Consider the following 27,014-nt stretch of genomic DNA (forward strand, 5'->3'; position numbering starts at 1 on the left):
ATACATACATGGAATATAACTTGTTATGATCCCATTCTTGAGTTGTTCATGATGTGGAGATTCATTGTGGTATATTTATATATGTACATAAGTTATGTGCTATTACTTCTACTGCCTTTCCTATTTCCATCACCCTCCCTTCCCTTCATTCTCCTTTGTTTAATCAAATAAATTTCTATTTTTTCCTCTCTCCCTTACTTTGTGTTTGTATCCACATATCATAAAGAACATTCTGCTTTTATTTTGGAGGATTGGCTTATTTCACTTAGCACAATATTCTCCAGTTCCATCCAATTACCAGGAAATGGCAGAATTTCATTCTTCTTTATGGCTGAGTAATATTCAAGTGTGTATGTATGCCATATTTTCTCAATCCATTCATCTGTTTAAAGGCATCTAGGTTGGTTCCATAGCTTATCTATTGTGAATTGCGGTACTACAAATGTTGATTTGGCTGTTCCACTATAGTAGGCTGACTTTAAACCATTTGGGTGGGTGATTATAGCTCAGTGATAGAGCTCTTGCTTCACATGCATGAAACAGTGAGTTCAATCCTCAGCATCACATAAAAATAAATCAATAAAATAAAGGTATTGTGCCCATCTACAACTTAAAAAATAAAAATTTCAAAAAGCCCTTTGGGTATATATATCAAAGAGTACACTCCTATACCTATTTAGCATTTTCTTTCTTCCTGAATATTTTATTATTTACCTTTTCTTCATTTTGTGCTACTGGGGATTGAACACAGGGATATTCTAATACTGATAACTGGGTCAAATAGTTAATCAAAAACTATTCAGGGTGGGACTAGGAGGGGTAACAGAGAGAAGATGGGAAAGGAAAAGTCCATTAGCTTACTTCCTCATCAACATCTGGAAAAGAAAACAGACCCACTTAAAATGGAACAAAAGCAACAAAGACAGTGGAGGACATCACAAAGTTTAGCCCCAAATGTGGGCTAACCATGTCACTGGCTGTAGACTCTACAAAATGGTAGGTAGCCATTTTGTAGAGTCTATAGCCAGCCACCCACACTAGAATAAATTAAATCAATACAGCTTCTCCCAACCATCAAATATTAACAATTAAAACCAGAGACAATACTTCTGATATGTGCTGGTAGTCAGAAATTTTAGAGGTATCTCTGCTAGCAGACAGTCATTTAATCCCCCTCCCCCTCAATGTGGAAAAAGGTAGAGGTGGAGCTGACCCAAGAACAAATAATAGCTGCAACCCATCCCTCCCCCAAAGCTTCCAAAAGAGCTTAAAGATGGGCCATGTGACATCCTACCACATCATGATGACAGATAAAACCCCAGTGAGTTTTACCACCCAGGTTTTCACTTATGGCTCACAGAGAGCCTGCAACTATAGACCCCACAGTTGCATAGAGATACCAAACAATTTAGCATCACTCCATAGACGTCCCAGTGAATGGGGATTAGGTTCACAATGATTCACAACACCCAGTAGCAGGAGCTCCAATACAGGGAGTCCAACTGAAGTTCTACCTAGTCACTGGAATGGTACCCTGGTGATTTATATCAGTCAGAATGGAGGCTTCTGTACCATAGACAACCCAAATAGAGCCTACATTCACAGGTGACACACTTGTATATAGACAACAAGCCCTATGCCACTTTAAAGAATGTCCTGTGGAGGAGAAGTGGGCATATTACTTTCTACAGCAGTCAGTGATAGCCCTGAGTCCTGTAGCCTGTGACTCCACACCCAAAAGAGAGTTAAAAGACACAGCACAGCACTTTCCAAGACTGCAGGTTTGGGCCCCTGGGCTGACAAATAAGAATCAGCTGGTAAGAAACCATAACAACCAGGGAATTTGCTCCTCTATCCATGTAATTACAAAAGGACACACAGCTGGGAGTACCAGCATTATTTATTAAATCAAATATCATTCAGATGCATGGACTGACAGTCCTGAAGATAACTCCAAGCAGTGAGCAGAGAACCACAAGCATATACAATGGCAGTACATCTTACAAAGATATTTACAAAGGAGGAATCCATAGACACAAGTCAACACCCCAACATGACTAGATAAAATCCCACTGACCTGTGACCTGTAGAGAGGGCAGCAGCCCTACAATCCCTCATGAGCCATCTAGTGCCACATCAAACAGGCTAAAATAGTTCTACCTTGTACCACTAAACAAAGCCCATACTGGACATGTCAGTGATGGATGCAAGGAGCTTTTCCTTAGGAGGGCACATAAGAGTACACCCCCTAACAGGGAATAAACTGTCTTCTATCACAGAAAATTAGACTTTCTCCTCTAACCCAACAGATAGTAGGTATTTAGAAACATCAAACTTGGAGGGGCCTCCTAGAATTGTTATCAAATATGAGTTGATGTGATCACTACCTCCACATATAAGGAATCATAGAGGTAAATGTGAAAAATAATAGGAATTGTATAAAGTTTCAAATCATGATGAAAATCCAGAGCAGAATGGTTCAGTAAGAAACATCTCCACCTTGGCATGAATTATCATAAATATCTCTAACATCATTTTGACCTTACATATTCTACATTTTATAATGTATTGAATTGAATATTACCCTGTTATTCCATATTGCATTCTCAATCCATTCAATGATATTTCTTCTAATCTTTTTCTTTTTTGTTATTTATTTTTGTTGGTCTTTTTAGCTATACATGATAGTAAAATCTATTTTGATAAATTTATACAAGCATAGAATATAGCTTATCATATTTAGGACTCTATTCTTGTGGGTGGGCATGATTCTGGCATTCACTTAGGTCTTTTCATTTGTACATAGGAAATTAGTTAGAGTGACTTCAATCATTCTCTCTTGGTTTTCCTAGCTCAAGTTTATGCTTCCTCTTCTTAGTCCCACATTTCTATTTACATTACTTGCTCCTGTCTCAAATGCCCCAACCCATCTTATTCTTATTTTTACCATTATATTATTCTTGTATATATTTTCTTTATTCTTTCATTTAACCAATTTCTACCACTTTCTCCTTTAACTCCTTTATAGTGTATTATTGTTTACTATAGTTAATAGCTTATTTTTAGCCATATTCCAAAACATTTCTACAATTTCATACCAAGGTTAAAGGAACTCTGTAGAATACTTTCAACAAATTTTCCTAAGGTTTATTACTACTTGTCTTTGCTCTGACGTGATTACAGTTGACAGGGTTTAACATCTTCTCTTGTGTTGATAATTGAGAACAGCAAGGGACACATGGTGCATGGGAATATCAATACATGGATATTTGCACAACCTGGTACACTTAAGAAAAAAACTCAATAAATATTACCTGCAAAAAATCATAAGAGATAATCATCCCAGCATATGGGAAGACATACAAACAATATTAAATATCAAGGGAACAAATTACTCCACACAGTCCATACCACTTAACAAATAATTGATCCCACTGACATCAAAGTGAAGAGAATGTTGGGAAAAGAATTAAGAAACTCCACAGTTAAGTATTCAATGAGATAAAAGGAGATGTAAGGAATCAACATAGAAAATACCAGAAGTGAAAAGTCATTTCAAGAAAGATATAGAGATTCTGAGAAAGAAACACAGATATCTGAGTAATGAAAGACTCAATAAAATAAATCAAAAACTCAGTTTAATGCATCACTATCTGATTAGACCACATAGAAGACCCATTGTCAGGCCTTCAAGAAAAAGTATATAATCTTGAAAATAAAGTCAACAATAAATAAAACATGTTAAAAGATGATGACAGGAATATTCAAGAAATTGGGAATGACATTAAGAGAGAAAATATAAAATAATGGGCATAGATGAAGGCACTTAAATACAAACTAAAGGAACACAGAGATTTTTCAATGAAATAATTGAGAAAAATCTTGAAACCTTAGTAATGAGATGGAAATCCAAACACAAGAGGCATTCGGGATCCCAAAGAGGCAAGATTTTAAACAATTCCACTCCAAGATACATTATACTTAGATTATCAAATATACTGAATAAAGACTGAATTTTTAAGGCCAAAATAGAAAAAGCAACTAGTAACATTTAGAAGGAGCCCATTTAAAAGATAGGAAGGGGCTAGGAAATATATATACCAATCCCTGGAAGAAAACAGGTTCTAACCAAAATTCTTCTATCCAACAAAAAATATTCTCCACAAGTAAAGATGAAATGAAAACCCCTCTATGAAAAGCAGAAACTGAAAGAATATATAATCACTAAGCCTGCACTATGAGACACATTCAATGAAATATTTCAGAGGGCTGGGGTTGTGGCTCAGGGGTAGAGTGATAGCCTAGTACATGTGAGGCCCTAAGTTGGATACTCAGCACCTCATAAAAATAATAAAGGTATTGTGTCCATCTGCAACTAAAAAAGTGAAAAAAATATTTCAGAAAGAAAATGAAAAATAAATTTGACAGTATATGGATGAAGCTCAATACATGAATAGTCAATTAAAAAGGAATCACACCTAAGTTAAGCATTATATATAAATAAAATTGGTATGAAATAATAATTATGTCTTTACATATTCATTACATTATAAATATGTAAATGCTCCGAACTCTACTAACAAACAATAACAACCACAACAAAAATGACTGGATAGACTAAATAAAAGAACCACATTCATGTTGTTCAAAAGAGGCTTACAGGTAAAAACATCCACAAACTGAAGTTAAAAGGGTGGAAGAAAATACACCATTCAAATGGAAACTAAAAGTAAGCAGGGTAGCTATTCTCTTATCAGAAAAAGTAGACTTCAAGACAAAAATAATCACAAAGAACAAAGAAGTTCACTTCATATTTGTAAAATGAATTATCTATCATTAACTTATAATGAGTGTAAATATTTATGCCCCCCATATTTGGTATACCTGTGTAGATAAAATAAAATTTTCTCAAATTAAAGAATCAGTAGACAATGATATATTAATACAAGGTGATTTCAATAAATCTCTCACCATAAGATGGGTGTTGCAGAAATGAACTAAGTAGATTCTTTAGAACCAAAATTATATTAATCAAATGACCCTAACAGACATGTAAAATAGTTCACTCAGGAACAACTGAATTCAACTTTTTCTAAGAGGCACATGGAACATTCCTAAAACAGATCATATTTTAGGGCACAAAATAACCCTTAGGAAATATAAAATTATTAGAAATAACTATTTCCATTATATCACAAAAGAAAGAAAAGAAATTTAAAATAAAAAAATTAAAAAGAGAAAGAACTTAATTCCCACAGATTAAATAATACACTTTAGGAATAGAACACAAAACAAATCATGGAGAAAGTTTAAAAATCTTAGAAACAAATGAGAACAGAGATAGTATATAACAAGATTTCTGAAACAGTATGAGAGCAGTTATTAGAGGAAAGTTTATAGCACTAAATTTCCACATTAAAAAATAGAAATATTGCAAATAAATGATAGACATAAAGGCTCTAGAAAAATAAGAACAAACTAATTATCAAAAACAAGAAAAGGCAACCATAATATCAGAGTCAAAATTAATGAAATGGATAATAAAAACCAATGTAAAGGATCAATAAGATGAAGGACTGCTTATTTCAAAAGATAAACAAGATTAATAACACATTGCTAAAGTAACCAATAGTAAGACAGAGAAGAGCCAAGTCAACAAAAATAAAGATAAAAAATGAATTATCATTAAAGAATCTTTTGAAATCCAGAGGATCATTAGAAGTTGTTTTGAAAATTTATACCACTAAACTTGAAAATCTAGAATATATTCACAAATTTGCAGACTCACACAATTAAACCATGAGGAAATAAAAAACATAATTAGGCCAATTAAGCAATTACATTAAAGAAGCAATTATAACCTTCCAATAAAGAAAAGCTCAAGACCAGATGAACTCTCAGGCAAGTTATACCTGACCTTTAATGTACTAACACTAATCCTTATCAAAATATTCCACAATATAGAAAAGGCAAAAACACATCCAAATCTATTCTAAAAGACAGTATTACCCTAATACCAAAACAATACAAAGACATATCAAGGAAAGAAAACTTCAGACCTATATACCTGATTGATATAGATGGAAATAATACTGCTCAAACAGTGGTAAACCATATTCAAAAACACAGCAAGAAGACAGTACCCCATGAAAAAGTTGGTTTCATTCTAAAAATGGAAATTTGGTTCAACTTATACAAATCAATATATGTATTTCACCACATTTATAGAATTAAGGACAAAAATCATGATTGTCTCAATAGATGCAGAAGAATTATTTGACAAAACCAAGCAACTGTCTGTGTTAAAAAACCTTGAGAAACTAAGGATAGAAAGAACTTACCTCAATGTTATAAAGGGCATAATACAACCCAAGGCCAGTATCATACTTTTTTTTAAAGAGAGAATTTTTAATATTTATTTATTTAGTTAGTTTTCGGCAGACACAACATCTTTGTATGTGGTGCTGAGGATCGAACCCGGGCCGCAAGCATGCTAGGTGAGCGCGCTACCGCTTGAGCCACATCCCCAGCCTGCCAGTATCATACGTAACAGAGAAAAACTAAAATAATTTTTATAAAATCAGGTACAAGACACTCTCATAACCCCTATATAATACTGTCCTTGAAACTACAGTCAGAGAACTCAGTTTTAAAAAAGGAAATTAAAAGAATATGAATATGAAAGGAAGAAATTAAATTATCTGTTTGCTGATGACATGATCCTATGACTAGAGAACACAAAAAAAATTCACCAAATGACTTCTAGAACTGATATGTAAATTCAGCAAAGTAGCAAGATATAGGATCAGCACTTACAAATCAATAATGTTACTATAATCCAACACAGATTCAGCTGAGAAAGAAATCAGGGAAACATCCCTTTCATAACAACCTAAAAAATGAAATGAAATAACTAAGAATTAATCTAATCAAGGAGATCTCTACAATGAAAATTATAGAACACTGAAGAAATTTAATAAAGACCTTAGAAAATGCAAAGTCCTTCCATTTTCTTTGATAGGCAGAGTTAATATTATCAAACTGGGCATATGACCCATAGCTATATACATATTCAGTGCAATCCCCAAGAAAATACCAATGACATTTTTCATAAAACTAGAAAAAAGTAATTCTTAAAATAATTTGGAAGAATAAGAGAACCAGAATAGCCAAAGCAATGCAAGAGATATCAGAATGCTAAATCTCAAATTATGCTACAAAGCTATAGTAACAAAATAGAATGATATTCCCATCAAAATAGTCATAAAGACCAATGGAATAGAATAGAAGATACAACCTCATATAAATACAGCTCTACTACACAGTATAATAGTGCATAAAAGTTGCCTTATGTATCCCAATTGTCCACATAAAGCAGAGACAGGAGATATCTTGAGGTAATGATATGTCAGCAGCTACAGGAACCCGGAACCAGGAGACCTGAGCTGGGTCCAATTCATGGTCCTGGCAGACACCTTCCATGTGACCTAGACTGTGCCTAACAAACCAACAGCAAAATAGGCATTGAGAATATTTTAACCAGGAAAATACAAGTCAGAGAGGCCGAGGAGATCCAAAGCTCTGCTCCCTCTTTGAGTCTGGTGGCTTTCAGGACCAGCTTAAGCAGGTCAGGAACTTTAATGTGCAAGTGGGATATGCTCTGGGACTAAGCCTGGAAGCCTAAAAAGAGTGCCTATGGATAATAGAAGCCATGAAGGATTGATTGGCTCCCTCAACCTATCAGTGGAACACTGGGAAAGCTCTTAGGTTACAGACTTACACCACAGATGGGCAACTGCTGGGCCCTGGAGGTGTGTTGATTTAATATCTTCGGAGCAGTCATCATTCAACAAAGCCCCTAAGTCCTGACTAGACCTAAGTCCTGCCTTCAGGAACTCCACATGCAGTAATTGCTATCGCAGAATTCTGCAGGGACTCCACCTTAGGAGTGCATACTTGGAGTCAAGGCAGACAAAACCCTGCTGACAGTATTTCCCATCTCACCATAACTTAAAAAGGGAAGCTGAGAATTTTTTAACGCCTCTTTTTGTGTGGGCAACACAAAAAGAGGAAGGGTTTGACAGCCTTCAGCCTCTACTCTTGTGCTCAGTACATGCTTCAAGAAGAAATGGAAAGAAAGATAGTTGGGCACAAAGAACATATGTTCTCATTGACTGTATTGACCCCCTCAATGGAAATGATTCCTCAACCTTTCATCAAGAAATTTTTGGCCAGGCATGGTGATGCACACCTGTAATACCAGCAGCTCTGGAGGTTGAGTCAAGAAGGTCGAGAGTTCAAAGTCAGCCTCAGCAAAAGTGAGGCACTAACCCAACTCAGTGAGACCCTGTCTCTAAATACAATACAAAATAGGGCATTCAATCCATGGTAACAAAAAAACAAAAATGAATTTCTTTTTTTAAATTTTATTTTTTTTTCTTTTCTTCTCTCTTTTTGGTGTGTGTGCTGAATGGTTCATGGATATATATATATATATTTTTCTCATTTATAGCATTTTTTGAAGGTATTTATTTTTCTTTGCTCTGTCTTTTAAGGGTTAGGCTTTGATTAGTATATTTTGGATTGGTGTTGAATTGTTTTTCACTTGTCTGTGCCTCTAGTCTTTCTCTTTTTATTTTGCTAACAGCAAATTTCTATTATTCTCTCTTTCACTATTCCTTTAATTTTTTTACTTCTATTTTTCTCCTCCTCCCTCATAACCATCATATCATATATAATTTCTGTATTCTCTTTATTTACATTTTGAAATTGCAAACCCTTTTCTACCCACATATCTCTTATTCTTTCCTCTTAATCATCTATTATTTACATCTTTTAGCATTAATTGCTTTATGTAATGCCTGTCCCCACCACTAATGTTATAGCAATTATTAATGCTGTGGAACCACAGATATCACCTTTTATTTGATTTTATGTCAGATAAACTATCTCAAACAATCCAAAATGCCTCAACAATTTTTAACTGTTTTACTGTTTTCCTGCTCTTCCTTTTCCTTTAGTTATTTCTCTTTTCTTATGGTTTCAATTTTTAATTTTAGTTCCTCTGTTTTCCACTTTTTATTTTTTTTCTGCTACATTTTTCACATTTTACTAATTTATTTACCTTTTTATTTTACTCTATGTTATTTCCTATAGAAACACAAAGGATAATCAAGATGTATTAAGAAAATTCACAGTAAAAAAGTAGAAAATCTTGAAGACATCAACAAATTTCTAGTGACATATGATGTACTGAAATTGAAATAGGGGGAAATGAAAAACATAAAAAGATCAATTTCCAGTAATAAAATTGAAGATGCCATCAAAAGTCTACCAATAATAAGAAGCCTAGAATCTCATAGATTCTCAGCTGAGTCCTACCAGACTTTTAAAGAAGTTTGAGATTCAGTGACTTGGGAGGCTGAGGAAGGAGGATCAAAAGTTCAAATCTAGCCTCAGAAATTTAGTGAGGCCCTAAGCAACCTAGCAAGCCCCGGTCTCTAATGAAAATATTTGAAAAAGGACTAAGGATATGGCTCTGTGGCTGAGCACCCCTGCATTCATTCCCTGGTACTAAAAAAGAAAATAAATAAATTGGGAAAATGATCTGAAAGAACACATAATAAAAGAAAATATACAAATGAATGGCCAATGACATATGAAAAAGATTATCATATTTAGTCCTCATGGAAACACAAGACATTACTTCTTACCCCAATCAAAATTTCTGTTTTTCAAAAAATAATAAAAAATAATGGCAAGGATGGGGGAGATAATGATCCCTTCCTTATACACTTTTTGTGGGAATATATGTTATCACAGTCACTATGGAAAACAGGATGGAGGTTCATCAAAATCTAAAAATAAAACTACCATATGATCCATCAATAATACTCCTGTGAGTATACATGAAGAAAATGAAGTCAGAATACAAATGAGATACATACATACACATCTTTATTGTGGTGCTGCTTACAATATCCAAGACATGGAACTGGCCTTGGTGGCCATCAACAGAGAAATAGATAAATAAAATATGGCATAAATACACAATGGAGTATTATCCAGTCACAAAGAAAAATGAAATCAAGGAACTTGAAGCAAAATGGATATGAGTTTATCATGTTAACCAAAGTAAGATAGACTACAAAAAAAGTAAATATCACGTTGTTTTCATATGTGGGAAGTAGAATTTTTAAAATAACCTGAGAATAGAAAAATACAGAAGGAGAATGAAACCACTGGGAAGTGGAAGAAAGGGAATGGCAAGAAAAGCGGTTAGGGAGGGTTGATATGTTTCAATCATAGTATATGCATGTAAATAAATATTATAGTGAAACACATTCATATGTTCAATTAATATGCATTAATAATTGTAAAATTTTTAAAGTTTTATAGAAATAAGAGATCAACTTTGCTCCTGAGGGAAAAATCTTACTTTTATATATTTTGGTGGTAAAATGAAATATTTTGATGTATGTAAATGATTTAGAAAGATTAGATAAAGATAATTAACATTCATCAGCATGCATACCTATCAATTTGTGTAGGAAAATTTGAAATTCACTTATTTTGAAATATGCAATACTTTTTATACACTATAGTCACTTTTGTCTGCAATATATAAAAATTAATGATTATTATGAAGGCCTCTTCTCTCTCTTCTAGATTTGCTGCCTCTTTTGGAACAATTTCAAATTTGTAGCCACTTTGGCCTATACCTTGGGCTTTCAAACAGAGAACTCTATAGAAAATCATCTCACAGTATCTATAATGCTTATTCTGGAACTCTCAGTGACGTTTGAGGCATTATGGCCTTCCCATAAGGGCCTATAGTGATTTCAATACTTCTAAGCTCAAATCCTTGTTCTGCAAATTGATTTTACTATCATAAAGTCACCTCCTAGTTTATTTTTTAATTTTTTATTTATTATTTTGTAGTTGTAGATGGACAGAATGCCTGTATTTTATTTGTTTTTATTTTTATGTGGTGCTGAGGATAGAACCCAGTGCCTCATGCATGCCAGGCAAGCACTCTGTTGTTGAGCCCCAGCCCCAGCCCACCACCTAGGTTTTCAAGCCTCAATTGCTTCATCTGTAAAATTGACAGAATATTGTTCAAAATCAGGAAACCTTAATGGAGAACTTATATTCAAATAAATGAAGGTAGACTACCCACAAAACCACATAAATTGTTTGCAAAGTTGTATGTTTCTATGTACATATTTTTTGGGGAAGAGTCAAGATCCTTCTTTAGGTTTCCAAAGGAGTCTCATGACCTAAAAGATGTTTAAAAACCTCTACCCTAAATGAGAAAATGTAGAACCCTAAATTACCAAGTCTTTTCAAAATAACCTAGATTACTGTTTACCAATGTATGGTCCATGAACCAGAAACATTTTCAGCTACTGAAAACGTGCTAGAAACTCAGAACCTCTAATCCAACCCAGACACAGTAATTCAGAATTTCTTGATATACTACTGAGAATTTCATATTGTAGCAAGTCCTTCACATGATTTTAATGCACACTAAAGTTTGTTAATGACAGTTCTCAGTTGGCTTTTTCTCTCTGCTTACCTGTTAGGAAAATTATGTATCAGAGACAGAGACTTGCCTAAGTTCATTCAGAATCCATGATGTGGTAACCATTGTTCTAGTCCCAAACTCTCTTAATGTACCCATTTAGATGCCATAGATAAGTGAGATCACAAAGTATTTGTCTTTGTGTGCCTGACTTATTTCACCTAGGTTTATGGCTTCTAGATGTTTCCATTTTGTCTAAATGAGAGGATTTTTTTTCTTTTTAAAGATTAAATGGTATTTTATGTATATATACCACATTTCCTTTATTCGTTCATTTATTGATGGACCCTTTGGTTGATTCAATATACTGGCAATTATTATTAAATGCAGCAATTAACATGGAGTGGAAATATCCCCTCAACATACTGATTTCAGTTCCTCTGAATATTTTCGTAGAATAATTAATAGGTTCAATGCAAATCCCTATAAAAACTCCAATATTTTTCACATAAATTGATAAAATAATCCTTAAACTTGTATGAATCCACAAAAGACCCCAGATAACCAAAACAATATTGATATAAAAGAAATAAGTTGGAGGCATCACACTCCCATTTTCCCAAAACATAATAAAGTGATTATAATTTAAGCAACACAGTACTATCATAAAGCAGATATGATGACCAATGGAACAGGAAATAAGATACACATTTATAGTCAATTGGTTTTCAACAGAGGTGACAAGAATGCATACTGGGGAAATGACACTCTATTTAATAAATATTGCTGGGAAAACAAGAATGAAATTGGATCCTTGTCTCATATTATATACAAAAGTCAACTCAAAATGTATTAGTCTTGGGCTGGTGTTTTAGGTCAGTGGCAGAGTGCTTGCCTTGCACATGTGAGGCACTAGGATTGATCCTCAGCACCACATAAAAATAAATTTAAAAATTCTTAGTCTTAAATATAAAGCAAGAGCCTATATTACTAGAAGCAAGCAAAGATGAAAAGCTATAGAATATTGTTCTATGCAATAATTTTATGGGGTATAACCCTGAAAGCCCAAGCATCACATGTAAAAATGTAATAGGCAAATGGGATTATAGCAAAAAAACCCCAAACCAATAAAAAGAAAGAAGAAAGAAAGAAAGAAAGAAAGAAAGAAAGAAAAAACCTTGTGCACAGAAAAGGAACCTACAAAATGAATAATATGTCCAAGTCATATATCAGATGGGTGTCAGTTTCCAAAATATAGAAGGTATTCAAACAATTCTATAAGAAGGAAAAATAATATGATTTTAAATGGGCAAAGGACCTGACCAGACATTTCTCATAAGAAAGCACACAATAGGCAACAGGTAAATGAAAAATGGCATCATTATTCATTATGGAAATCAAATTAAAACCATAATGACATATCACCTAAAACCCATTAAAATGTGTTTTAACAAAATAAGGAAAGGTGTGTTTAAGTGAAAATTAGTACAAAGGAACTCTTGTGCATTGCTTGTGGGAATGTAACAGTGTATCCTTTATTGAATATATATATATATATATATATATATATATATATATCATACACACACATGTTTACGCACAAATATACACAAACATATATGGGGTTTTAAAATAGTAATATAGACATTAAGAATTACCATTTTAACCATTTTAAGTATATGGTACAGTGCAATGAAGACATTCACTTTTTTATGCAATGATTAAAGCCACCCTAGATAGCATCAAGGATACTTGCAAGGTCCATTGTGGAAACATATATGAAGGAACTTTAGACAAGTGCTTAATATAAAGCTTAAGACAGCCTCCTTTCATTGTCTGCATCTCAGGTACTTCTGTTGATTACAATGGATTCCCTAATGTATTTCACTGTTCGAAGTTTTCAAAAAACACCTCAAAGGAGTAAAAAGAGAATTTTGCACTTGATAGGCAGTATAGAAGAGCAATTAAGACCATGAATTCTGAGACCATTTTGTCTTGGTTTGAATTCTAGATGTGAAGCCTCTGACAAATTGGATAACCTGCCTGTACCTTAGTTTCATTATCTATAAACTACAGATAATAATGGTGACTAATTTCTGTTATGAGAAGTACAGGAGCAAATAGTCCCTGGTTAAGTACTTGATAAATATTAGCTGTTAGTGTTGTTACTATTGTTGTTACTGCTGCTGAACTCACACAAAAGCTGTAATAAAACACTATGTAGAGGGCTTCAGTGTGATCCATCCTAAATATTGATTGCTTCATCAATGGTGACTACTGAGCATGCAAATAGGACATTCAGATAATAAGAAAGCTGACAAGATGCTGGAAAATCGTTTTAAATGCTTCCAGGAAAGCATAATGCAGAGAAGATATTTCACTTCTCTGCTTCATAAAACAATAGGGTTGACAATGAAAGGACCAACCAGTGTAAGTGCTGCCAGAGAGAAGTCTCTTACCATGGGAAGAGCTGCTGAAATAAAATACTAGAAAATGCATTGTGAAACACAGTTCAATCCACATGGTTTTTCCAGTTTAGTAGGAAAATGTCACTTATTAAACATTTGGGTTCCTATTTTTAAAATTTCAAACTTATAAATTACTTATTTCTGGAATTTTAACATTCTCAGACTGTCAATGATTATGGGTAACTGAAAGTAAGGAAATAGAAAATGAAGATAAAGGGAACTACTATATTGTTATGACATAATGGAATATTTAATTAAATTGTCTTTTATTTAACTGCTATATTGTTTTGTCTTTTTGATCCTAACCATTTAAATTGGAGTGAAGTGATAACTTTTTCTAATTTTTAGAATTTTTAAAATCTGTTCTTTGTTAGTTATATATGACAGTAGCTATTAAATGATATATAACTGTTGTTTTTAATTTTATTTTCCTGAGGATTAGAAATGCTGAACATTTTCCTATATTAAACATATTGAACATTTTCTCACATTAAACATTTGTATATATCCTTTTCAAAAGTGTCATTTAGGCTGATCACTAAAGTTTTAATTATATTATTTAGTTGTTTGTGATTGAAATTTTTGCAGTACATCATTTTCTTTAGTTTTAGTTTTGGTATTAAGTCATTTGCTATTCTGGATTATTAGCCACTTATCTTATACATACTTTGAAAATATTGTAGTCCATTCTAGAGGTTGTTTATTTACTTTGTTGATCATTTTTAGGTTTTATATTGTTGGGATCCTGTTAAAAATAACCTTTCCTGTTCTAATATCTTGATGCATTTTCCTTGTGTTTTCTTCTGCCAGCTTTATGGTTTCTAGTTTTATATTTAAGTCTTCAATCCATATTAAGTTGATTTTTATGAAATTTTTAAATTTATATATTACATCAGAATGACTACAATTCTTATTACATATATAGAGCACAATTTTTCATATCTCTGGTTGTATACATAGTATATTCACACCAAATCATGTCTTCATACATGTACTTTGTGTAGTAATGCTCATCACATTCCACCATCTTTAATTGCCCCATATACCTCCCTTCCCCTCCAACCCCTCTGCCCAATCTAGAGTTTGTCTATTCCTCCCATGCTCCCATACCCTATCCCACTATAAATCAGCTTCCTTATATCAAATAAAATATTGGGGATTTGGTTTTTGTGATTGGCTCACTTCACTTATCATTATCTTCTCTAACTCCATCCATCTACCTGCAAATGCCATGATTTTATTCTTTTATTGCTGAATAATATTCCATTGTGTATATATATGCCATATTTTTGTCCATTCATCTATTAAAGGACATCTAAGTTGGCTCCACAGTTTAGCTATTGTGAATTGTACTGCTATAAAAATTGATGTGGCTGTGTCCCTGTAGTATGCTGTTTTTAAGCCCATTGGGTATAGGCTGAAGAGAGGGACAGCTGGGTCAAATGGTGATTCCATTCCCAATTTTCCAAGAAATCTCCATACTGCTTTCCATATTGGATGCACCAATTTGAGTCCCACCAGCAGTGAATGAGTGTACCTTTTTCCCCACATCCTCTCCAACACTTATTGTTGTTTGTCTTCATAATAGCTGCCATTTTGACTGGAGTGAGATGAAATATCAGAGTAGTTTTGATTTGCATTTCTCTAATTGCTAGTGATGATGAATATTTTTCATGTATTTGTTGATTGATTGTACATCATCTTATGAGAAGTGTTTCTTCAGTTCCTTGGCCCATTTATTTATTGGGTTATCTGTTTGTTTTTTTTTTTTGGTGTTTAGCTTTTTTAGTGCTTTACATACCCTAGTGATTAGTGTTCTCTCTGATGTGTGAGGGGTAAAGATTTGCTACCAAGATGTAGGCTCTCTGTTCACCTCACAGACGGTTTCTTTTGCTGAGAAGAAGGTTTTTAGTTTGATTTCATCCCATTTATTGAATTTTTATTTTAATTCTTGTGCCACAAGAGTCTTATTAAGGAAGTTGGGGCCTAATCCCACATGATGGATTAGGGCCTACTTTTTCTTCTTAATAGAATCATCTAATGATGCAGGGTTTCTGGTTTTATTCCTAAGTCCTTGATTCATTTTGAGTTGAGTTTTGTGTATGATGAGAAATAGGGATTTAATTTCATTTTGTTGCTTAAGGATTTCCAGTTTTCTCAGCACCATTTGCTGAAGAGGCTACCTTTTCTCCAATGCATGTTCTTGGCACCTTTGTCTGATATAAAATAATTTTGTTTTATACGTCAGTCTCTGTGTCCTCTATTCTGTCCTATTGGTCTACCAATCTGTTTTGGTGCCAATACCATGCTGTTTTTGTTACTATTGCTCTGTAGTATAGTTTATGCTCTGGTATAGTGATGGCCCCTGCTTCACTCTTCCTGTTAAGGATTGCTTTAGCTATTCTGGGTCTCTTTTATTTCCAGATGAATTTCATGATTGCTTTTTCTATTTCTATGAGGAATGTCATTGGAATTTTGATTGGAATTGCAATAAATCTGTGTAGTGCTTTTGGAAGTATGGTCATCTTGATAATATTAATTCTGCCTATTCAAGAGTAAGGTAGATCTTTCCATCTTCTAATGTCTTCTTTGATTTCCTTCTTAAGAGTTCTATCATTTTCATTATATAGAACTTTCACTTCTTTCATTAAGTTGATTCCCAAGTATTTTATTTTTTTGAGGCTATTGAGAATGGGATAGTTTTTCTCATTTCCCTTTTTGAGGATTTGTCACTGATATACAGAAATGCCTCTGATTTAAGGGTGTGGATTTTATATCCTGCTATTTTGCTGAATTCATTTATTAGTTCTAGGAGTTTTCTGGTAGAATGTTTAGGGTCTTCCAGGTATAGAATAATATCATCAGCAAATAGTGCCAATTTGAGTTCTTCTTTTCCCATGTGTATACCTTTAATTTTGTTTGTCTAATTGCTCTGGCCAGTGTTTCAAGAAATATGTTAAATAGAATTAGTGAAAGAAGTCTTCCCTGTCTTCCTCCAGTTTTTATAGGAAATGCATTCAATTTTTCTCAATTTAGAATGATGTTGGCCTGGGGCTTAGCATAGATAGCCTTTATGATGTTGAGATATGTTACTGTTATCCCAATTTTTTGTGTGTTTTGAATATAAAGGGATGCTATATTTTGTCAAGTGCTTTTCCTGTGTCTACTGAGATGATCATATGATTCTATAAGTCTATTGATGTGATGAATTACATTTATTGATTTCTGTATGTTGAACCAACCTTGCATCCCTGGGATGAATCCCACTTGATCATGGTGCATGATCTTTTTTCATATGTCTTTGCATTTTATTTGCCAGAATTTTATTGAAAATTTTTGCATCTATGTTCATTAGAGATATTGGTCTGAAGTTTTCTTTTTTTGTTGTGTCTTTGCCTGGTTTTGAAATCAGAGTGATATTGGCCTCACAGAATGAGGGCCACTTTTTGGAAGATGTACCGCCTATTTTTTATTTCCTGAAATATATTGGAAAGTATTTAAATTAGTTCTTCTTATAGGTCTTGTAGAACTCAGCTGTGTATACATTCGGTCCTGGGCTTTTCTTGGTTGGTAGACTTTTGATGGAGCCTGCTATTTCACCACGTGAAATTGATCTGTTTAAATTGTGCATATCATCCTAATTAAATTTGGGCGAATTATATGACTCTAGAAATTTGTCAATGCCTTCGATATTTTCAAAGTAATTTCTAATTATCTTCTGTATTTCTGTAGTGTCTTTTGTGATATTTCCTTTCTCATCATATATGATAGTGATTTCAGTTTTCACTCTTCTTCTCTTCATTAGCATGTCTAAATGTCTGTAAATTTTATTTATTTTTTCAAAGAACCAACTTTTTGTTCTATCAATTTTTCAATTGTTTCATTTGTTTCAATTTTATTGACTTCAGCTCTGATTTTAAATATTTCCTGTCTTCTTTTGCTTTTGGTGATGATTTGTTCTTCTTTTTCTAGGGTGTTGAGATGTAGTGTTAAGTCATTTATTTGTTGACTCTTTCCTCTTTTAAGGAATGAACTGCATGCAATGAACTTTCCTCTTAGAACTGCTTTCATAGTGTCCCAGAGATTTTGATAAATTGTATTTGTGTTCTCATTCACCTCTAAAAATTTTTAATCTCCTCTTTGATTTCTTCTGTAACCCATAGTCTCCAGGTGTCGGAGTGGATTTTATTTTATCATTGATTTCTAATTATATTACATTATGACCTGATATAATGCAGGGTAGTATCTCTATTTTTTATATTTGCTAAGAGTTGCTTTGAGGCATAGTATATGGTCTATTTTAGAGAAGGATTCATGTGCTACTGAGAAGAAAGTATATTCTCTCATTGAAGGTTGGAATATTATATATATATATATATATATATATATATATATATATATATATGTATATATATATATATATATATATATATGTCAGTTAAGTCTAAGTTATTGATTGTATTATTGAATTCTAAAGTTTCTTTGTTCGGCTTTTGTTTGGAAGATCTATCTAGTGATGAAAGAGGTATGTTAAAGTCACCTAAAAGTATTGTTTTGTGGACTATTGGACTCTTGAACTTGAGAAGAGTTTGTTTGATGAACAGAGCTGCTCCATTGTTTGGGGCATATATATTTATAATTGTTAAGTCTTGTTGGTGTATGTTTCCCTTGAGAAGTATGTATGTAGTGTCCTTCTTTATCTTTTTTGATTGACTTTAGTTTGAAGTATACTTTATTTGATATGAGGATGGAAACCCCTGAATGCTTTCTCAGTCCATGTGAGTGGTATGATTTTCCCAACCCTTCATGTTCAGTCTGTGAATGTTGTTTTCTATGAGATGTGTCTCTTGGAGGCAGCATATTGTTGGGTCTTTTTTAATCTAATATGCTAGTCTGTGCATTTTGATTGTTGAGTTTAGGCCATTAACATTCAGGGTTATTACTGAGACATAATTTGTATTTCCAGGCATTCTTTTTTTTTTTTTTTTTGGTTTTTAACATGACTTGGTTTCTCTTCTGATTAGATTTTCCTCATTTTATAATTGATTTAATCCCTCCCTCTGCTGATTTTCATCATTGTTTTTCATTTCCTCTTCTTGGGATATTTTGCTGAGGATGTTCTGTAGTGTAGGCTTTCTAGTTGTAAATTCTTTTAACTTTTGTTTATCATGGAAGGATTTATTCTATCATCAAATCTAAAGTTTAGTTTTGCTGGACATAAGATTCTTGGTTGACATCCATTTTCTTTCAGATCTTGGTATATGTTGTTCAGTGATCTCCTGGCTTTGAGGGTCTGGGTTAAAAAAATTTGCTGAGATATGAATTGGTATCCTCCCTATATGTGATCTGATTCCCCTCTCTTGTGGCTTTTAAGGTTCTATCCTTATTCTGTATGATAGGCATTTTCATTATATTGTGTCTTGGTGTAGATCTGTTGTAATTTTGTACATTTGGTATCCTGTAAGTCTCTTATATTTGGTTTTCCAATTCTTTTTTCATGTTTGGGAAATTTTCTGATATTATCTCATTGAAGAAATTGTGCATTCCTTTGGTTTGAAACTCTGTGCCTTCCTCTATCCCAATAACTCCTAGATTTAGTCTTTTGAGGTTGTCCCATAATTCTTGGATGTTCTGTTCATGTTTTTTAACTTTCTTCACTGTGTGATCAACTTTATTTTCCAGAGTGTATACTTTTGTCTTGATTATCTGATGTTCTTTCTTCCAAGTGATCTATCTGTCGGTTATGGTTTTTATTGATTTTTTATTTGATTTATTATATCCTTCATTTCAAGGATTTCTGACTGGTTTTTCTTCAGGGTCTCTCTCTCTTGAAGTAATCTTTTGCTACCTGTAATATGCCTCTTATCTCATTGTTGAAGTGATCAATTTTTGCTTGTATTTGCTCATTTAGGTCATTCTTTAATTCACCAATCATTTTAATTATGAACCTATTGAACTCCTTCTCTGAGATTTCAACAACTTTTCTGTCCATAGATTCTGTTATTATAGTGTCCTGGTTTGTTTGGGGCACTTTCCTCCCATGTTTTTTCATGTTGTTTATGTGTCTTCCTTTCTTGCAGTGTGAATCTGAGATATTACAGTTTCTTCCCTATAATCTTGTAGTACCTGTGCAGATTGTCTGTACCTCACCTTGATGTTGGGCTTCCAGACCCTGCTGGTGTCCCTCAATGGATACTTCTGCATCCTAGGTCTGGGACCTGGATAAGTTGGAGTGGGTGGATCTGAGCCACTGGGCTTGACCTACCTCCCGTTGTAGTCTGCTGATAGTAAGGGGTGGTCCTGCACCAAAGGCTAGTCTCTGGCAGTGTCTGCCCCACCAGAGGATGGGTGAACCAGGCCTACTGAAATCCTCAATCCCACGTGGGCTGTTGTGAGAGGTCTGGGCTGGATCTCAGCTCTCACAGTAGTACACTGTTCAGAAGGGGTGGTCCTGCACCAGAGACTAGGCTCTGGTGAGTGTCTGCCCCACTAGTAAAGGAGTGGACCTGGCCCACTGTGCGCCTGGGCCCTGCAAAGGCTGGTGTGGGTGGATCTGGGCCACTGGGCCTGACCTCCCAGTTGAGATCTTGGATCCCAAGTAGGCTGGTGTGGGCAGTCTGGGCTGGATCTCAGTTCTCATGATAGTTCACTAGCAGAAGGGGCAGTCCTGCACTAGAGCCTAGGCTCTGGCTAGTGTCTGCCCAGCCGGGAAAGGGGTAGACCCAGCCCATTGTGTGCCTGGGTCCTGAAGAGCCCAGTGTGGGTGGATCTCTAACCTGACTTTTTAACTGGTGAGGGATAATGGGATTTTGTGTAATTTTTGTGCATGTGGCTATCTAGCTTTCCAGTAATCATTCATTTAAAAACTGTTCTTCTAAAACACTTTCCTATCATATTTGTTGAAAATGTGTTAGCTATGGATATGTGGCTTTACTTCTAGGCCCTCTAGTCTGTTCTATGCACCTGTGTACCTATTTTTTTCCAATTTATACCATCCTATTTTGATTACTACAGGTTTGGAGTATACTTTAAAGTGAGATAGTGCAAGCCTTCTGGTTTGCTCAAGATTGTTTTGACTACTGGATGTTATTTTGTTCTTCCATACAAATATTAAGGATTTTTTCTATCCCTGTGAAGAATACATTTCATATTTGGATGGGGGTTGCATTGATTCTTTTGTCACTTTAGTAGGATAGACTTTTTAACAATATTGATTCTTCCAGTCCATGAACATCATTTATCTTCCAATTTGGTATATCTTCATTTCTTTGCATAAATATTTTTATAGTTTTCATTGTAGAGGTCTCTTATATATTTGGTTAAATATATCTCTAAGTATTTTGTTTTCTGTAGCTACTGGAAATGTATTTACTTTATTCATTTCTTTTTTCCAACAATTCAGTATATGTATATAGAAATTCTATTGATATGTTTTAATGTAGATTTTGCATCCTACAATCTCCTAAAGTTCTTTATTAGTTGTAATATTTGTATGGAATTTGGGGGTTTTCAAAATAAGATCCTGATGTCTATAAACAGGGACATGCTGACTTATTTCTTCCTAATTTGGATGCCCATTATTCTTTCACTTCACTGATTTCTCTGTAGTATTTGAGCCCTATATTAAATTAGTGAATACTGATATCCTTTACTTATTTCAGATATTAGGAAAATTTCAATTTTCTCCACTCAATATGATGTGATCTTTGGGATGGTTATATATGGTCTTTAGTAGGTTAAGATATATTCCTTCTCTACCTAACTAGCTCAGTGTTTTATCATGAAGGGATGTTCACTTTTATCAAATATTTATTGTGTATGCATTGAGATGATCATAAGATTTTTATCCTTCCTTTATTCTGTTGACATTGTGAACTCACCTAACATTCTTATAGTCCTCTGTTAACAGACACAAATTATTTAGTACTATAATTTACATGGAATGACATTCAATGGAAATTCAATGAGAATAATCCCAGGAAATCTTTCCTTCCCTCCACTGTGAGATACAAACTGAGTTATCAGATAAGTTCAGGAAAAAAAAAATTGGGCTTACTCTCTTCAGATCATTCTTCTCTTTAGAATATAATTGTCTGTAAAATGTATATTCTATATGTTGGGGAACAATGCAAGTATGTGTAAGTCTAATCCATAAGTATTAACCTGTCCTTCTGGTTGCACACATAAGCCCATACACCAAACTAACATATCAGCAATAAATATAGAACTATGATTTTCATCTGGCTCTAGTATTTATGTCCGGTTGGTTCCAATATCCCCGTTTACAATAACTACCTATTCTAGACAAGTATGACTGTTAAAAATTTTCCTAACCATCACATCAAAAAAAAAAAAAACCAGAATCTACTGGATCTCACCTGTTTTCCAGGATGATCTCATTGCTTAAGGTGTCTTGCATTGGATCCAGCATCCTAAATGTAGGAATTCTACCATTGCCACTAAGTGGTATGTAATCTTTGCCATCCTGAAAGAAAAAAAAAACACAAATGGCAATCATTCCCAAAAGAAATATATGCTAAATGAAAAATTTTATTCCCTTCCTTGAATGAATTTATCTGAGAAGAGCTACATATAAAACAACACGAATGGATAAACTAATTCAAACCCTGGAGGAAAAGTGTCTATTTTGCTAAGTAGTCACAGAACAAAAACAGCAGCAAAAAACTATACTGTTTCCTTCATTTATTACTTAATTTGCTTTTTTAAGGAATCAGTTGAAGATTTAAAACCAATCACTACTAGCAGGAGATCAAGTTCCTTACTCTTAAAGGTTCAACAACTGTTACATTTTTAAGATTTTACAATGGAATTATTGTGGAGAGGGATTGAAACTAAACTTCATTTAATCTGAACTACGCAAGACCTCATGGTTGACATTTTTATTTATTTAATTTTTAACTGGGCAAGGACATTAAAATTTGAATTTGAGAGACAAGCTTTTTGTTGGTATAGGAGAGGGTCAGTTATTATGAATCTTGAGTGTCTTGTTTGACCATAGATAGGTAAATATTGCTTTTGAAATCAAATATCATTGGATGAATAGAGCCTCTAAGCCTTTACCTCCATATGGTCTTCATCATTCTAAGAGTTTAGGTGGGGCTTTTATATCCTTCATTGTGATTATAAGTTCTGGATATCTATTTAGAGAAGCTAACTTAAAGGAAAGGGGTTGTGTCAAATTGGACCCTACTTCAAATGTTATATCTCCCTTCAAAACATTACCTCTCTCAGCTCAAAGTGCATTCTCTCCTCCTACTGAGTTCCAAAATTCCCCATTCCTTTCCTTTCTCCTCAATTTTCTTCTCAAATGGCACTAATCTCTCTTGTATCAAGAGAATTGTAATGGCTTTTAGGGTGGTCCTAATGATCACTGTCCCTTGTTATTCAAACCCTTACATAATTCCCTCCCATTAAATGGGATATTAATTTATTGACTCACTTCTCATCAATAGACTATGACCAACATGAAGAGATACAGATTCCAAGAATAGGTTGTATAAAGATGTGGTTTTCACTTTGCAAACTCTTATTATGTGAGCTTCCCTAGGAAGAGACCCATGTAGAAAGATATCAAGGCAGAGCTCCAGACTAGATCCACAGAAGATCTGTAGCTTGTCAATCAATGCATGAGTAAATTTTAAAATGTATGTACATCTAATGAAGCTTTCAGATGCAAATACAATCATAGCCATCATCTTCAATGAAAATCCATAAGACTCCTAGAGCCACAGTAAAGCTCTCTTTTAATTCCTGACACACAAAAATTAAGAAATAATAAATGTTTTTTTGTTCATTTACTTTATTAAGTTAAAACATGTGTAACTAATTGTACCATTTCAACCCTTTAAGTGTGGAGCTCAGTGACACTAGTTAGATGTACATTGTTGTTAAAGTAATGATGATTATCCATCCCCAGAATATTGTATATCATCAAAACCAAACTCCATGTCCTTCTTCAAGAAGAAAAGAAAAGAAACATCCCATTTCTCTCCACCCACCTCTGAAGTGGAACTGGTATCTTTTTACTTTGCCCATGTTCTCTTGGTCAGTTTTATTCCCGCAACAACTATTTTCCTGTCCTCCTTCCTCCCCCTCAATCCCTTTCTTCTATTCCACTGATATCTCTTGTAATTTCATGAAATGCCAACACACTCCCCTCCTCTTATTTTGTTCTTCCTTCTGCATAGGGGAGAAAACATTTGACCCTTGATTTTCTGGGTGTGGCTTGTATCACTGAGCATGATTTTCTACCGTTGCATCTATTTAGCAGTAAATGCCACAATCTCATTCTTCTTTTCAGCTGAGTAAAATTCGTATGTGTGTGTGTGTGTGTGTGTGTGTGTGTGTGTGTGTATTACATTTTCTTTCTTCATTCATCTGTTGACAGGTATCTGGATTGGTTCCATAGCTTGGCTATTGTTAATTGTGCTACTATAAACACTGATGTGACTGTATGTTTATAGTATGTTTATTTTAGATATACACCAAGGAGATGAGTGGGAAAGCTTGGACACATGCTGGCTGCATTCCTACTTTTTTAAGGAATCTCCATACTGCTTTATAGAGCAGTTGTATTAATTTGCAATACCACCAACAATGTATCAGTGTATTTTATTTCCATACCCTCACCAGAATTTAATATGATTTGTATTCTTTTTAAAGTTTTTATATATTCTGGATAATTGTCATTCTGACTTAAATTCCTTTGCTGTACACAACGTAGAGTCACATACTTCATGTCTTCATACATGTTCTTAGGGGAATGATGATCATCACATCCCACCATCTTTCCTACTTTATGTACAACCATAGATATGAAAAATTGTGCTCTAAATGTGTAATATGTGTTGTAATGCATTCTGTTATCATATATAACAAATTAAAATTAAAAAGAAAATGATAAAAAAGAGTATTATTATACATTTTTGCCTGTTTTAATTTTTATTTATTATTATTAATCACTTGACCATCCTCATCCTTCTCTTCTCAAAAATAAACAAATGGTTACCATAAAAATTCCTTTGCTGTATAGAAGACTTTTAATTTGATATAATCCAATTTATTGATTTTTGGTTTTATTTCTTGCACTTTATGAGTCTTGTTAAGGAAGACAGTACCAATACATTGAAAGTTTGAGCCCACATTTTCTTCTAGCAATTGTAGATTTCCTGATCTAATTCCTAGGTCTTTGATACACTTTGAGTTCAGTTTTGTGCAGGGGGACATATAGAGTTCTAGTTTCATTCTTCTACATATGGATATCCAATTTTTCTAGCAACATTTGTTTAAAAAGGCTATCTTTTCTATCTTCTTTCTTTCTATGCTTTTAGCATCTTTGTCTAGTATCAAATGACAGTATCTATGTAGGTTTTTCTCTGTATCTTCTATTACATTTGTTTTCATGTATGACTTGTTGACTGTACCATGATGTAGTATAATTTGAAGTTTGGTATACTTCCTCAGTATTGTTTTGGCTATTCTTGATCTCTTAGTCTTACAAATAAATTTCAGTACTGATTTTTCTAGTTCTGTGATGAATGTCATTGGCATTTTGATGAAAATTACATTGAATCTGTACAATGCTTTTGGTAGCATGGCTGTTTTGATAATATTAAGTCTGCCTATAAATGAACATGGAATATCTATCTTTTCATCTTCTAAGATCTTCAATTTCTTTCTAACATGTTCTATAGTTTTTATTGTAAAAGTCTTTCACCTTAATGGTTAGATTTATTCTTTTTCAGCATATTCATTATTGAAGTACAGTAAAGCAATGTTGTATAATATTTCTTCCATTGGAAAAGTTAATCCATCAAATTCACTGTCTTTCCTGTGGCACCTGCAAATTTCTCTAAAATAGATCATATTTTAAGGCACAAAACAAATAATTTCAGATACAAAAATAATGAGAAAATTTCTTGCACCCTATCAGATAATAATGGAGTGTAATTAGAAATCAATGATAAAAACAAAAACCATTCTACCACCTATAGATTAAATAATACATATTTGAATGATGAAGGGATCAAAAAAGAAATCAATGGGGAGCAAATTTTTACCCCTCACACATCAGATAGAGCACTAGTCTCTAGGATAATAAAGAACTCAAAAAGCTAAGCACCAAAAATAAATAAAAATAAATAAACCAATCAACAAATGATGGGCCACAGATCTGAACAGACACTTCTAGACACTTCTCAGAAGAGGATATACAATCAATCAACAAATATATGAAAAAATGCTCATCATCTCTAGCAATCAGAGAAATGCAAATCAAAACTACTCTAAGATATCATCTCACTCCAGTCAGAATGGCAGCTATTATGAAGACAAACAACAATAAGTGTTGGAGAGGATGTAGAGAAAAAGGTACACTCATACATTGCTGGTGGGACTGCAAATTGGTACAGCCAATATGGAAAGCAGTATGGAGAATCCTTGGAAATCTGGGAATGTAACCACCATTTAACCCACCTATCCCCCTCCTTGAACTACACCCAAAGGACCTAAAAACAGCATACAACAGGGACACAGGCACATAATATTTATAGCAGCACAATTCACAATAGCTAAACTGTGGAGCCAACCTAGATGCCCTTCAGTGGATGAATGGATAAAAAAATGTGGCATATATACACACAGGAATTTTACTAAGCATTAAAAGAGAATAAAATCATGGAATTTGCAGGTAAATGGATGGTGTTGGAGAAGATAATACTAAGTAAATTTAGCCAATCTCAAGAAAACAAATGCTGAATGTTTTCTCTGATATAAGGAGGCTGACTCATAGTGGGGTAGGGAGGGGGAACATGGGAGGATTAGATGAATTCTAGATAGGGAAGAGGGGTGGGAGGGAAAGGGAGGGGGCAGGCGATTAGCAAGAGCAGTAGAATATGATGGACATCATTATCCAAAGTACATGTATGAAGGCTCGAATTGTGTGTCAACATCCTTTATATATAAACAGAGATATGAAAAATTGTGGTATATATGTGTAATAA

General features: G+C 33.8%; 1 protein-coding gene across 1 annotated transcript in view; it reads right to left on the reverse strand.

The window, feature by feature from the left end:
* Positions 1 to 27,014, reverse strand: part of LOC113199412 (vascular endothelial growth factor receptor kdr-like) — a 308,409-nt gene that overhangs the window by 36,942 nt on the left and 244,453 nt on the right. The window contains exon 28 of the mRNA XM_077793590.1: positions 22,371 to 22,477. Within this exon, the coding sequence (XP_077649716.1) occupies positions 22,371 to 22,477 (107 nt within the window). The remainder of the gene's footprint in view (positions 1 to 22,370; positions 22,478 to 27,014) is intronic.

This window comes from Urocitellus parryii, chromosome X (assembly GCF_045843805.1).
Source record: "Urocitellus parryii isolate mUroPar1 chromosome X, mUroPar1.hap1, whole genome shotgun sequence".
NCBI classification, from domain to species: domain Eukaryota; kingdom Metazoa; phylum Chordata; class Mammalia; order Rodentia; family Sciuridae; genus Urocitellus; species Urocitellus parryii.